Source organism: Oncorhynchus masou, chromosome 28 (assembly GCF_036934945.1).
Source record: "Oncorhynchus masou masou isolate Uvic2021 chromosome 28, UVic_Omas_1.1, whole genome shotgun sequence".
Lineage (NCBI taxonomy): Eukaryota > Metazoa > Chordata > Actinopteri > Salmoniformes > Salmonidae > Oncorhynchus > Oncorhynchus masou.
In genome coordinates, this window is record NC_088239.1 from 47696512 (window position 1) to 47712219 (window position 15708).

Genomic DNA, 15708 nt, shown 5'->3' on the forward strand with positions numbered 1-15708 from the left:
CTGGAAACCTTGATATTTTTATGATTCGAACCAGAGATTAGTAAGATATATATATATAACACACATAAGACATATTATTGATCATTTATACCAACATTTATTAATCGTCCCTTCTCCATCGGTCTGTGCTATTCTGGAACTTGGGACGTCCATACCCCCCATTGCAGTTGATATGTAAATAAGGGTTAAGGTTAGGGCAGCGTTTTCCAAACTCGGTGCACGTTTAGTTTTTTCCCCCTAACAATATACAGATGCTTCAATTGATCAACGTTTGCAACTGTGTAGTGGTTGGGCAAAAAAACAAAACGTGCAATCCTTCGTGTCACGAGGACCGAGTTCGGCATAGGAAGTCTCAAGGAATCCAAAAAAAAAAGTCGCAAGGAATCTAGATAGCGCTGACTCGTCTCCATCCCGGTTCACAAGGTATGCAAGTTCTGACCAATCGGCGACTCCCGTGGGCGGAAACAATTCGTTGTTGATAATTGCTGGTGACGTAGAGAACCTTGCGCAGCCGCAGCCCGGGAGGAGAAGATGGTGCTTATCAAGGAATAGTGAGTTGAAGTATTTAACATATAATTATATTCGGCAATTTATTGAGTCAACGTGACTGTAATTTGAAATAAGTCTTTGCGTATTTGTGGCAGCTGAGAGGATATTGTGAGTGTTTGGGTGGATCAGGATGTCTTCACGATACCGGTATCTAGGCCTAGACAACAGCGATAGCGAGCTAACGTTACCTTTGAATGAATCTGAATGGAGGAAACGAAGTAACTAACGGGGTAGCTATGTGTCTACTCCTGTAAAGTTAGCATATAGGTTAGCTGGTTAACACGGTGCCATAAGCTTCGGTCTCGCGAGTGACAGATTATCAAGGTTCCATCTCAGGGGGCTCTGTTAAACAAGACGAGGTACTCAAGACTCCGTCAGTGAGACGTTTCTACGAAATGCAAAAATACCATACAACTCAAATGACTGTGCGAGTCGGCACACACTACTATGCTAGTTATTTTGCTAGCTAACGTTCACTTTTCCAAGTAAATCGTTCACGAGCTAGCATGCAAGCTAACCATCAGCTTGGGTGGCTAAATGACACTTAAGCTAATTACAATTACCTAGCCAGCAACTACCTAGCCCGTTATTTTTAGACCGTGTTGTCAAAGACAGTATCTGTTGTGTTCAGTCTACTCTTTCCTGGCATAACATGCAACCGGCCGACAGTGTAGAAGCTTTTATCTCCGTCTGACTTTACTTGCAGGGTGCACGTTTCCCTGATGATTTTGTTAAGCGCTAAATGTTTGCTTGTCTCTTCAGCTGCAGCGGGTTTCATGGCAACCATATATAGCTCGTTACCGGCCTTCAGTTCACTCACACTTGTGTTTGGCTGCATCATCAAGCATTGTAATCAAATGGCAATAAATTATCCTCCCCCGTTGTCTTGCTTGATATAGTGTGAGTCACATCACCGCAAAGCAAGCGCACTAAATGCACTGGCAGTATTGCTCAATGCTGTAGATGACCAAGTCATTCCTGACATGCTGACCAAGTGTGCAGTGACTGTCCTAGTGTTTCATCCAGATTTGGTTTAGGGCTGTCTAGATTTAAATTGATTAATTCCCCAACAGACCCAGGCTCAAGTTGTGTGTGTGTGTGTGTGTGTGAAGTCGTTTTGCTCAGGGTGTCATGACATATCCCCTATCGGTTGTCAAGAAAACTAAAGCGGTGCCTATTCCCTTTTAAGGTCTATGGGTGGTGACTGAACAGTCAGCTCACCAGATATTCCTCAGGTGATCCAGGAATTAAACTACTTGGGACATGACTGAAAGATCAATAAATCTGTTTGCCTTTTCCAAAGGTCTTCCCACGGACAGCTCTGCTTTCCTGTATCATGTTGTATGATGTCTGTGGGAAGTCAGTTACCATAGCTAGGGCTTGTAATTGCTCTACTATGTAGAACCCGTATGGTGTATTTGCAGACCATGCGGTGGACACAGCTGGTTTTGTGTACAGCACACTATCAGAGTAAACTAAACATGTCTCCTCTTATCCTGGAGTGCACATGTGCTGAATCGACTAACTTCAAATAACCTTCTGAACTGAGGACATCATTGTGATTTTTGCAGCCACTCCTTGGACTTTGTTTTGGAAAGATTAAGATTTGACTTATTTCCATATGATTTCAATCACTTTCTGACCGCACCCCTTTTGATTTGAACTAAACCTTCCATACACATTTGCCCATGGTAGAAGTGGTCAGAAAAATGGACTTTTTGGACATGAATGCCAGAAGATTCAGGAGATCGAGGTTCTCAAAGTTGACCCATTTTGCATACCCCAACCTACCATGAGACATCCATGTCGTTGTCACTGAAAAAGATAAACGGTTGAATTTGATAGCTTACAGAGGTGTCAAACTATTTTATATATAACATAGTATATGTTCATATACACTTTCTGTTTGTCGGGGTTCTACAAGGTGTCGAAAGCATTCCACAGGCATGCTGGGCCATTTTGACTCTAATTTTAATTTTACCTTTATTTAACTTGGCAAGTCAGTTGGGAACACATTCTTATTTTCAATGATGGCCTAGGAACAGTGGGTTAACTGCCTGTTCAGGAGCAGAATGACAGATTTGTACCTTGTCAGCTTGGGGATTTGAACTTGCAGCCTGTTGGTTACTAGTCCAATGCTCTAACCACTGGGCTACCCTGCCCCCCCCCCCCCCAATGCGCCCCACAGTTGTGTTAAGTTTGCTTTATGTCCTTTGGTGGACCATTCTTGATACATACGGGAAACTGTTGAGCATGAAAAACCCAGCAGCTTTGCAGTTCTTGACACAAACGGTGCTCCTGCCACCTTTACTTCCATACCCCTTTCAAAGGCACTTAAATAATTTTCTCTTTTCCATTCACCTTCTTAATGCCACACATACACAATCCATGTGCATTTTTTTTAGGTAACAGACAACATTGCCTCAAGGCTTAAATCCTTCTTTAACCTGTCTCCTCCCCTTCATCTGCACTGATTTTAAAGTGGATTTAACAAGTGACATAAATAAGAGGTCATAGCTTTCAACTTGTCATGGAAAGAGCAGGTGTTCCTAATGTTTTGTACACTCAGTGTATGATGTAAAATAGGGTCTAAGCTACATCTTCAGAGGTGTCTGTTGTGCCCACCATCGGTTGGCTCTTGAATACAGGGTGGGTGTCATGTTTTGGCTGATAAATTTAACTAAAATGTGAATACAATTGAAATTTCAACTTTCAAAAGGTACTACAAAGATGGTTGAAGGCCCACACATCAGAGAATGTTGACTTGAGTGTTTGAGAATATCCATGGTTTTAAACTAATTTATTTATTTAATTAATCAATCTGCCATAGGAAACTTATTTAAAAGATCATAGACATCCCCATTCAAGTTGACATTTGACTGGAGAAAAAATTTGCCAAATTGTTTTCTATATTTGTGTTTATACTTTCCAAAATTCATAAATTAATGTATTTTAATTTATTGAAATCAAAATACTACTCATATTACAGAGAAAGTGGTAAAGCTTCATGACTCCGATTTTAGATTTGTAGCATCTACAGATGAAACATTATGGAGTCTTAAAGGAGGCCTGATTAAGGCCAAAATGTCATTTAATATGTCAAATATACAGTATGTTAACAATCCTTTCTCCAAAGGACTATTCTATGGATTACATTTAGTTAAAATCCCTCAAGACCGGGTCTTTATTGGTCTACGTTTCGTGAGAAATTACTCCTACATATACTGAACAAAAATATAAACGCAACCATTTCAAAGATTTGACTGAGTTACAGTTCATATAAGGAAATCTGTCAAATGAAATACATTCTTTAGACCCTAACCTATGGATTTCACATGACTGGGAATACAGATATGCATCTCTTGGTCATAGATGCCTTTTTTTTTTTAAGGTAGGGGTGTGGATCAGAAAACCAGTCAGTATCTGGTGTGACCACCATTTTCCTCATGCAACGTGACACATCTCCTTCTCATAGAATTGATCAGGCTATTGATTGTGGAATGTTGTCCTGCTCCTCTTCAATGACTGTGTAAAGTTGGTGGGAATTGGAACACTTCGTCGTACACGTCGATCCAGAGCATCCCAAACTTGCTCAATGGGTGACATGTCTGGTGAGTATGCAGGCCAGAACTGGGACATTTTCAGCTTCCAGGAATTGTGTACAGATCCTTGCGAGATGGGGCCGTGCATTATCATGCTGAAACATGAGGTGATGAATGGCATGAAAGGTGGCTCAAGATCTCATTACGGTATCTCTGTGCATTCAAATTGCCATCAATATAATTGAATTGTGTTCGTTGTCTGTAGCTAATGCCTGGCTGTGCCATGACCCCACTGCCACCATGGGGCACTCTGTTCACAACGTTAACATCAGCAAACTGCTCGCCCACACAACGCCATACACGTAGGTGGTCTACGGTTGTGAGGCTGTTTGGACGCACTGCCAAATTCTCTCAAACGATGTTGGTGGCATTTGGTAGAGAAATGAACATGAAATTCTCTGGCAACAGATCTGGTGGACATTCACTGGAAAGTACTGTGTAGGGCAGACAAATCTCTTCATATTCCCAGAACAAGATGAATGAGTACCCAAATTAAATGTTCAAATCAACTGTGTAAAATCGTCCGTTTTTAAAAATGTTAGTTCTTTCCTATTAGAAAATGTTCAGCTCAGTGCGTCTGAATGATGAAGAACCGACAAGTCTCACAGTGTGTGGGGTTACTGGAGTTCACTCCTGGCTCTGGTTGAACTCTGCCAAGACAGGCTGAGGCATGGATATGGTTTGGTTTACTGCAAGGACCCCTTTAGTCTCTTCATGTGACACTGTGTGTAACACACACACACACACTACATGTTAAGGTTTTAAATGTATGTAAAGTATTTTGTCAGTGATGTCTCGTTCGTTGTGTGTCGGACCCCAGTAAGACTAGATGTCGTCGGCTAATGGGCGTCCTAATAAATCAAAACACTAGTAGAACATCTTTGTTTTCTTATGTTTATCTTTATTTCTTTCTCTCTCTTACAGCCGTGTGATCCTACCGATCTCTGTGCAAGAGGTGAGTACAACCATGTCATAGCCCACACAAACACAATTGTTATGCTAGTTTCCTGCTTTCATGCATGCAAGTCTACATGTATGAAAGCAGGTCATAATTGGTGTTGGAATTGATAATGCCCTGATAAACTTTGATTTGTTTGTGACAGTAGGTGTATCTGTTGCATGCACAGGATGTATCTGGTGTGAAATGCTGACTTACAAGCTCTTCCTCAACAATGCAGTGTTTAATGTTAAAGGTCAAAATCCAGAATAGGATCTTAAAGAGCACAGAATTTATACTAGGTCAGATGTACAACAAAGAAATCGGATGAGAAGTAAAACACGAGAATGTACGCTATACTGTGTACAAGGTCAGTATCATTTCAATGTGCAGGGATACAGTGGTAGTAGGGGTAGATATGCACATAGGGGCAGGGCCGGCTCTAGCCTTTTGGGGGCCTTAAGCGAGCAAAACATAGTATCCCCCCCTGCCGCCGAAGAGAAATGTACATTTTTAAAGTGAATTTACTACAATTCCACAAATTTTGCCATGCAGCGCAGAGATTAAAAAAGTTTTAGACCTACTTTTCTGCAGTTCTAACTAATTAAACAATCAAATTGTTAGCTGACAAAGGAAACTTTTACAAATTTAAGGGGGCGGCGGCTTTTGCCTGGAGTCGGCCCTGGGCAGGGGTAACAGTGAGTGAGCAGCAGGATTGATAATAATACCAACTAGGTGTGTAAACGTTTAAATGAAATTGGGATGTTAACGTTAAGAACAAATCTCTGACAGAAAAACAAAAACATCTTTCACACAATTTTTATCACAGTGCTGTTATCACAAAACTACCACTAATAACTCCCGATCTTCATAAAGACAATAACAAAAAATGACATACCTAATGCAACAATGCTGTAACGTTAGTAGGAGATATGCATCTTTTGAATTTTTGCCACACGTGTATATAAAGCTCTCCGCACATCGTCGTTAAGTTGGAAAAACTGCTGAAGTACGGACTGACTGCTGGGAACACGTCAAACAACTTAATCAGCGAGCTGTCAAACTATCATAAATAAGTGCCATTCTGCACACTGTTTACCAGTGCGGTGCCCAACATATTTAGCTTGCTCAAATTCCATCCCTGTGTTTTTGTCAGTGACCCAAAGGAAAATCCAACATAGTGTCTTAATAGGGTGTTGGGCCACCAGAACAGCTTCAATGTGCCTTGGTACATGTCTGTTTGTCACATCCCAAGTAGCAGCAGCCTATATCAGTGAATGTCTGTGGCATGCCTTTCTTTCCACTGCAGTCCGTTTTGTCACAGCATTAATACTCCAGCATGATGAACACATGATGTTCTCCTGAAGCATGTGATGTTGTAGCAGCATATAAATTTTTTTAGTGCAGGTACACAGTGTGACAGCTGTAAAGTCACCACCCCGGAGGGGTCATATATCCTGACAGGGAAGGCCATTTCCTGCTTAGTCAGGTCCTACGGACTGAGGTCAATCACCTCCCTTCCGTATAAAGATTAACTTCAGAGCAGGCTGCAGCGCTGAAGGCTTGTAATGTGTGGTTGTAGTTTCAACTACTGTACACTGAGTGTACAACATGTTAGGAATGACTGCTCTTTCAAAGACAGACTGACCAGGTGAATCCAGGTGTCATCTATGATCCCTTATTGATGTCACCTTTTTAAATCCACTTCAATCCACTTCAAGTGTAGATAAAGGGGAGGATTTTTAAGCCTTGGGACAAGTTAAAGAAGGATATTTAAGCCTCGACACTTCTGTTGTCTGTTACCCAAATACTTTGAACGGGGTATGGGTAGTAAGTGGCAGGCGCACTGGGTTTCTCTGCTGCTGCTGGGTTTTTCATGCTCAACAGTTTCCTAAATGTTTCAAGAATGGCCCACCACCCAAAGGACATCCAGCCAACTTGACACAACTGTGGGAAGCATTGGAGTCAACATATGGGCCAGCATCCCTGTGGAACGTGTTCGACACCTTGTAGAGTCCCATCCCCCTGAAGAATTGAGGCTGTTCTGAGGGCAAAAGGTGGTGCAACTCAATATTAGGAAGGTGTTCTTAATGTTTTGTACACTCAGTGTATATTCATGATATGGAGTAGTTGGGCGTTATTGATCCCTAGGCAGAGTTGTACATGTTGGTATAAAAACCCTTCGTCAAGGTGTTTGCCTGGCTTCCCCATCACCTCTAGATGTGCCCCCCTCCCCCCCACAAAAAAAATCTTCCTCCCTCCCTATCTCTCCCTTAGAATCAATTCAAAACAAGCCAAATACATTGCAGCCAACTAAGGCCCACTGTTCCAATTTGTCTGAGAATCTCCTTTCCTCCTCTCTTGTCCCTAAAGTGGAACTTTGTGTGTGTTCGGGCCGATGCAGGGGTACAATAGGTCCCTTGTTAAAGAACAATAAGACAGGGTTGCAGAATTGGGCCGGTGACTGTATTGGCCGTCTTTCTGTGGTACTGTCGACGCAACGCAACGACACACACTCACAATCTTTTTCTACACACACACAATGCAGAGCTTTGTGTTGTCCGGCTCCTAGTCCATGAAGTCACAACACTCTTTCTGATATGTATAGAGTTTGTGTGTGAGAAATGTCATTAGCTTGCCATATCCTAAACCACTAACCCTTAATGTGGATGGTCATAAACCATATAAACACAACGTCAAATAACATCCCCTTTCAACCACTAACAGTGACTCTGTCAGTGATTGGCCCCATTGATGTGTGTTTAGTGACACTTTGATGTTCTGCGTGTATGTGACACATTTCTGTGTTCTTCTCTCGGTTGTAGTACCAAGTCGGTCAGCTGTTCACTGTAGCAGAGGCCAGTAAGAATGAGACGGGGGGAGGAGAGGGCATCGAGGTGCTGATAAATGAACCCTACGAGGACGAGGGAGAGAAGGGACAGTACACGCACAAAGTCTACCATCTAAAGAGGTACACACACACACACACCAAATCTGCCACACAAGAGCTACACACATACAGTATTGGGGTGGTGGAGGAGTGTACATGCATAGTTTCCTAAGATTTTGTTTACATAGGCAGCCCAATTCTGATCTTTTGCCCAGTTACTGATAAAAGAGCTGATCTCAAAAGACCAGTTAGTGGAAACTACATGTGTAAACTGCAGCCATATGATTGACTCCTGTCTCTCTTGGCAGTAAAGTCCCAGCCTGGTTGAGGTATATTGCACCAGAGGGAGCATTAGTCTTCCATGAAAAAGCCTGGAACGCCTACCCATTCTGTCGCACCGGTGAGTCCCACAACTCTTGTTTCAACACTCAATCGAGACCAATTCTGATTGGGACTGGCCAACATTGTCACATTTTAATAGTTTTTATTGAAAGTTAACCAATGTTTCCTTCTTTCTTCTATTGCTTGTGTTATCCATCTGCTGCAGTTATAACGGTGAGTAGTGAACGGACCACACACACACACCATCATCCCCAGACTCTTGCCATTGTCTGTGTGGGGTAGTGTTGTTGACACTCATTCCCGTTAGTGTGACTTCCGTAGTGTGGTGGTGTGTAGCTAGCTGCGCTGCTAATGCTAGCACGCCAAGGTTTAGTTGGGCAGAGTGCAGAAGTTCACTAACCAGACATGTCGTTTCAGTCCGATCAGTTAATTAGCTTAGCTGTTGGGTTTAAATAGGCCTCCGGCCTCCATTCAAGGCTTTCTCAGCATTAGAGATTCCCATTGGTTCTCTATTTAAGGCATTCTGTAGCTTTCCATTGGCTAACGTTTTAAGGCTACTGTACAGAGGAGGTGTAGTAACTAATTAAACATTTGGAATGGTACACCCAATATGGCTGCCGCCCCGACCCACATCGTCTAGAATTAAGTTAGGAGACTTGATTAAAACATGGGCCGATTTTTCTATCCTTTCTTTGCTCACTTCACTCCGTCCAGAACGAGTATATGAAAGATGACTTCCTGATAAAGATTGAGACGTGGCACAAACCTGACATGGGAACGCTGGAAAACGTGCATGACTTGGATGGTCCGACGTGGAAGACAGTGGAGGTAGTCCCCATCGATATCGCAGACAAAGATGTGGTGGCCCATGGGGTGAGTGGACACACACACCTGCAAAACACGTGTATGTGACCAATATTTCTGAATACTTCGAAACAATATTTGAATAAATAGATTCGTCCTATATTGCTCGTCAGACCTGACATGACTATTGGTTTAAGCCGTGAGGTTTTAACCGCTCATCAGCCGTTTGAGATCAGTGACATGAAGATGGCTCTCTTCCCAGGTGGTAAATTAATCTGTCCCAGTACAGCGCCCCTGTCCCAGGCACTGACGGTTATGTCAATGTATTTGTCTCCCCCATGTGGACGAGTTGTGTCACTGCATGTTGACTGGCTGTGTGCCAATCTAATCTTGAACACCCAGAACTAAAATCTTGCTTAATTGCTTCATACTCGTTTAAGATCTGGGGGAGACGTGTTAGAAAATACACTAACAACGCTACCGAATTCTCACCCCTCTAAACGGAGTCTTTCTGGCAAGTCCAAGGCAAGTTTCATGCTCCCGAGTAACGCAGCGGTCTAAGGCACTGCATCTCAGTGCAAGAGGCGTCACTACAGTCCCTGGTTCGAGTCCAGGCTGTATCACATCCGGCTGTGATTGGAAGTACCATAATGCAGCGCACAATTGGCCCAGCGTCGTCCAGAGTAGGCCGTTTTTGTAAATACGAATTTGTTCTTAACTGGAAATCAGCGGTCCGGAATGAAATTCATTTTTAGTCGTCGCATCCCACAGTCTGTCGACAGATTTTTTTTAATGTAACGTGCATCTGTCCACGCGATTACTACCAGGCTAGTGTCATCCCTAGCCTGTATCTGCTGTTAGCCTGGCAGTCTCTTCCTGCCTACCAGAAAATGTGCCTGTGCAGAAACTCTCATCGACACGTCACCTTACTGTCACACTGCTGACGTGACTTGTTGTCGCTGTAAGTCTGCGTAATCAGCCTTCCTCCCACCCAAAAGCCACAGTGCAGGATCCCCAAGCACTGTAGTTGAGAGACTGGTATTGGAGTGAGCTTCTCTGTCTGTGGTGGGCCTACCATGTCTGTCTTGTCAGTCTCTCCTGTACAGTACTGACTGAACACTCAGGACAGAGAGAGAGCATGTGCTACAGTAGTGGCTCCTGTACTCCTAATGACATAAGTGGATCAGTGGCAGGGCCACGGCTTAATCTGAGGGTCCATCTGGTGCAGGTGCACACACACACACACACACACACACACACGGGTCTGACCAATTTTTTTTATTTCTTAAATTTTTTTAAAGTGGGGACTAGGGGAGAGCCTGTGGTCGTTTGTGGCATTCCTTCATCATAAGGGAATTGCGTTGATCTCCCAGTTCCTCAGATCATCGTACCATCCACACATCTCCTTTTACACAGTAGTATGTGAACCGTGAGAAGTCTGGTAGAGGCTTCATTCTAGATAATATTATCTTCATGTACAATAGTGCTCCCTTTTCAATAGTTACTCTGTGTGCGTGTTCACTCCTGCAGGATTATAATGGGCTGTAATGTGTATATGTTTTCAGTATGCATGTTCTGTAATGTACGTTCTCTCCTACAGGACTATAAACCAGAGGAGGACCCTGCTCTCTTCAAATCGACAAAGACGGGCAGAGGACCACTCTCACCTGAATGGAAGGTACAGGACGAGACTCCCTCCTGCCTTGTCTGTGTTAATTGGTCATGTTGACGTTTGAACTCGTTTAGAAGAGGGTTAAATCATCGTGCCACGCTTCTCTTGTTTGCGTTGCTGGACGCTACTGTCCCAAAATCAACATTGTAGAAAATGTCATTTGAAATGTTTCCCTCGTCACCCTTCCTGTGTTTCTCCTCTGACAGAACGATCTGATGAACAAGACAGACTGTCCTAAGATGTGTGCCTACAAACTGGTCACTGTCAAGTTCAAGTGGTGGGGCCTGCAGACCAAAGTAGAGAACTTCATCCAGAAGGTACAATGCTTTTATCTCTCTCTCTATCTCTGTCTTAGCCTTTTCACATTACTTTTAGGGCTTCTAATGAGAAAAGACTGATACCTAATATTGTCATCACTCATCTCTCCTACCTCCACCTCTCTCCTTCTTTTAGCAAGAGAAGCGTATTTTCACTAACTTCCATCGGCAGTTGTTCTGTTGGATCGACAACTGGGTGGAGCTGACCATGGCAGACATCCGACGAATGGAAGAGGAGACCAAGAAAGAGCTGGAAGAGGTAATACACAAATGCACAGTTGATGTCTGCCATTGTTTCCTAGGTTTTAGACTTGTGCCTTAGAGTTTGAGAAAGTGCTCATATTTTTTGTGGTGGGGAGACTTATTTTGATGTTTGTGATGATGAAGAGGTAACTAACACCTGATTCCAGAGGCATGAAGGGATCAGGAACCACAAACAACAAATCACCTCTCTAGGACTGACTGTGACCCTCACTAGGCCTTAACCTTTGACCCTCCTATGGAGGTCTGATTGGTCCAGCTGACAGTTCTGCTCTGCTGCCTTTAGATGCGTGAGAAGGGCACCGTGCGAGGAACCTCGGCAACCTCGGAAGAGTAGCCCCCGCCCCTGTAGGTCAGAGGCTGAGTAAGTTCCCCAGCAGGACACAGGAAATGACATCATCGTGGCGTTGTGGACTCATCCCATGCCTGTACTCGTCTTCATTGTATCTTTCGTTCACCCCCACTCGTTTTTTGTTGCTCATCGCCTGTTTTTTTGTTGTTTTTTTCACTCTTTGCCAGCTGCATGTTGCCAGTCTAATCAAACGTTCTGAGCCAGTCTGTCCTGTCTATGGTGGCTTTGGCTCTGTCTCCATGTGGCTGTCTCATTCTGTTTCTGCCTCTTTCCATCACGCCTGCCTTCCGTTCCGTCTGGCTCTCTCAGCAGTTCTGCTGCACCACTTTCATCCTCCTTTTTCAAACCTTCATTTGTTTTTTTGTCCACTTTCTAACGAACATGGTGTGTTTTTATGTGTGTGGTTTCAGGTGTTGGGGCTGCGCCACTACACTGTTGCTATCTGCCATCTTTCTGCATGTCATGCTGCCTACATGGGGAATTATCTGTCATGTGGACAGAGAGGATAAGAGTTTTTACTGTGATGGAGATGGGTTGATGTGCTCTAAAGGGGAAATACTCTTTTTGTATTTCATGAAGTGAACATTGGCAGTGTAGCTAGTACATTATATGAACCAGGCAATAGTCATTTGATGGAATGACAAAAGTGGTTCACTTCTCCGTCTCATCACAGACAGACTCTTGTCCTTTAGGGGGTACTGTGGTGACACCGGCATTATTTTAATCTCTCTTGTTCTTTCTCCCTCCTCCTCGTCCCAGCTGCGTAGGTCAGGTCAGGTTCGAGGCATGACTGCGGCTCATGAGCAGTGAGGTTGACCAACAAAACCCTTCCATGATGATGTTACCATGTCCACAGAGGAGAGGAAGTCTCTGCTCTACTTCCTGTCTCCAATGATTCATATGGGGGGGGGGGGGGGTTGTCCTGATTGGTCAATGTTATTGTACTGACCCTCAATCACATGCCTCCTATTCACACAGAAAAACAAAAGCGGTTTTGCATTTAAAGAAAAATTTTAAACTCTTTGCACAGAAGGTAAAATGTAATTGTTAGTTGATTATAAGACGGGCTTCGTTTGTATCCAGAGACACAGAAAGCCTTTTAAACAGATAAGAATGTTATTTGTTGTTTTACAGTTCTCGGTATGTTATAATTTCCCCCAAAATTGGAATAAGATGATGTATTAACAGGCTTTGGACCAATTTTAATTTGTCGTGTATTTGTGTTCCCTGTTTTTATCATACTGTATCTGTCATTCAGCCATTGCTCTGGTTGGTTTCATCCGTGTTTCTTCCCCCTCCCGAGACTACGGTCCGTACAAGCCCTTATCCCAGTTGTAGTGGTCTGCAGACTTGAAACGCGTCCCAAATGGCACCCTATTCCATATAGTGCACCACTTCTGGCCTGAGCGCTGGGTCTGAACAGGGTGCCATTTTGGGATGTAGATGAAGCATTTTAACCCCTGGTCACTGTCCTGTCTGTCTGACAGGTGGCTGGGGAGACAATTGTTCTTTTGATTTGTCCCAGGTCTGTGGCTCTCTCTCGTAGAACGTGATGTTTCTGCATGACTTGATTATCCTTCGCTACCTTACAACATATAAGCCAGACCCACACACTCGTGAGTGCATGTGTACAACTGCAACCCACAGTGACTGGCAGTGCATGTGTGTTCAGATGCCTCCGTACCCTGCCGTTAGGGATTGTGTCCAAACGAGAAAGGGTTAGGATCCTCTGTGGACACAACTATGGCTACGTGTGTGTTTAGGATGCTGCTTCTGAGTGGTTTTGGTACAGCTAGGCTTCTCGCTGCTCCCTGTTCCAGCCTGTTGTAAATTGGCCTTGCGCTGTGGCTGCACCCCTCTCCTGTAAACTAGGGCTTCAATACCAGGGCTGGGGGCCGGGTCTACTTCAACTCAGTCCTTTAAGGACTTCAACCAGAAATTCCAATTTAAACATGTCATTTCTTGGATTGGACTTTCAATGCATTTCCTGAATGGACTCCATTGAAATGGAATTGGCCTCTGGTTTTTAACAAGAGGGCTGGTCTGCCCCAGGGCAACCTAGCTTCTATTTTACTATAACTGATGAAGAGTGTGTGTATACTGTAAAGGGTTTTGTATATCCTCTTGGACAATTGTAGTTCTGTTTGTCATGCTGTTCTCCCTCCACTCACCACTGTCCCAGGCAGCAACCATCTGTCTAACAGATAAGGGTTGTGATCGAGTGGTTTAGCATACTTCTACATTTCTTGTATGTTTTAGTTTTTTTTGCTGTGTTTTTTGTTGTTGCATTACTGTCTATTGATCATGTATGTTGTCGTCATTTCCCTTTTTAACGTGTTAAGGTTTTAAACATTTCGTCATTATTTTTTTGCCTCGTGCTGCTAAATCAGCTGTATCTAGTACCTCCTTCATGCCCCTTTGCTTTCTGCCTACTTGGAGTCACGTCGTGTGTTAATGACATCGGAGCGAGAGCTAGACTGGTGGCTTTAAAAAAAATATATATATAGTATTTGATAGATGATCCCCAGGTCTGCTATACCATTAGGAGGGACAGAAAGACATGGTCCTTGTGACTGTCCAGCTGTCCTGTGGGACTACCAGCCTAGTTCTACTACTGCAGTGTTGACCGTCCTCTGATTTCATATTGACGATAATACATGGTAGTCGGGTCTACTCTAATGTTCCTGTCTTGTCTCCCAGTACTGTAACTATATACAGCAGGACGCTGGCTCAAATGGCGCCCTGTTCCATATATAGTACACTACTTTTGGCAGGACAATATCGTAAATGGGGTGTTCAGGTGTAAAATATAATCATACTCTTGATTTCAGATCAGCATGTTGTTCAGACACTGCTTCGAAAGATTCACTCTTTTTTTCTGCCAATGGCTAAGGTTCGGATTTGGAGAATAATCTGATCCCAGATCTGTGACTGTGGTCATTTGATGTTCCGCCCCCATGGCTTTCATCAATTCTGCAGTTTGACTGTACGAGGGTAATACAATGTGTCTGAGGTAATGAATTTCTCTGAAGTATGCAAAGACAATATTTTAGTGCAGATACAGTAAGTAATACGTTCTCCATCGGTGCAATGCTGACCATGTAGCTGCTGCAGCATTAACAGATAAGGATATATAAAGTATCTCTATTTAAACTAGCTGAAGATTTTGATAGTTAATTCCCATTGTGATATTGTTTAAGATTTTGATCTCCTGGGTAATGAACCCTTGGAGTGAGACACTGTTAAGTGAAACAGTGACGTTTTATTTTTTGGGGCCATTGTATTGTTTCTCTTTTTAATGTTTTGTCTTGTAGATTTCAGCCATTCCTGTTGGATCATTGTCTATTGGGTCGAATGTGACCCATAACTGTCCCATGATGTGGGTTAGTCTTTATAGAAACACCAGTGTCAACCAGGGGGTGAGGGGAGGGGTTGCACATTTTTGTTCTATCCCAGCACGAACACCTGATTCAACTACTTATCACCAAGCCACTGATTAGTTTAATCAGGTGTGTTAGCACAAACACGTGCAACTCTGTGGATCCTCCCAGGAAGGGATTGAGAAACACTGGCCTTAGGGCTCTATTAAATCCGTATCATGGAAGTTCAGCATTACAGCGAGATTGCAATTTAAAGGCAATGTTCCCGCATTAGCGGTAAACACTGCATATGTCGGCTCAATTGAAAAATTACCTTTTAAATTTCTATCACGGACTCTGTAATGCTTCAAAGATGCAGATTGAATAGAGCCTTACAGTCCATAACATACTGTATGTCTTGTCATCATGACCAAGCACTTGCAAAATCTACTGTTCATTTCCTTTGAAAGATTTTCTGATCACAAGGTCAAATTCATGGGAATTTAGTAGTGAATGTAAAAATATTTTGTTTCACAGCTGCTGAACTGTGGCAAGGTCTAGATAATGGAATTGAACAGAATATCTAATAAAATGGAACAAACCTCCACCATGTGTGCTGTTGA

At 43.2% G+C, this 15708-nt stretch overlaps 1 protein-coding gene across 1 annotated transcript; it reads left to right on the forward strand.

The window, feature by feature from the left end:
* The first annotated feature begins 487 nt into the window (after positions 1–487).
* On the forward strand, positions 488–15690 carry LOC135517727 (phosphatidylinositol transfer protein beta isoform-like). Its single transcript, XM_064942286.1, has 11 exons — positions 488–551; positions 5076–5106; positions 7914–8059; positions 8287–8378; positions 8526–8533; positions 9035–9193; positions 10725–10802; positions 11003–11113; positions 11250–11372; positions 11661–11738; positions 12486–15690. The coding sequence occupies exons 1-10, from the start codon at positions 532–534 to the stop codon at positions 11709–11711; spliced, it is 819 nt and encodes a 272-aa protein (XP_064798358.1). The 5' UTR covers positions 488–531; the 3' UTR covers positions 11712–11738; positions 12486–15690.
* The last annotated feature ends 18 nt before the right edge of the window (positions 15691–15708 follow it).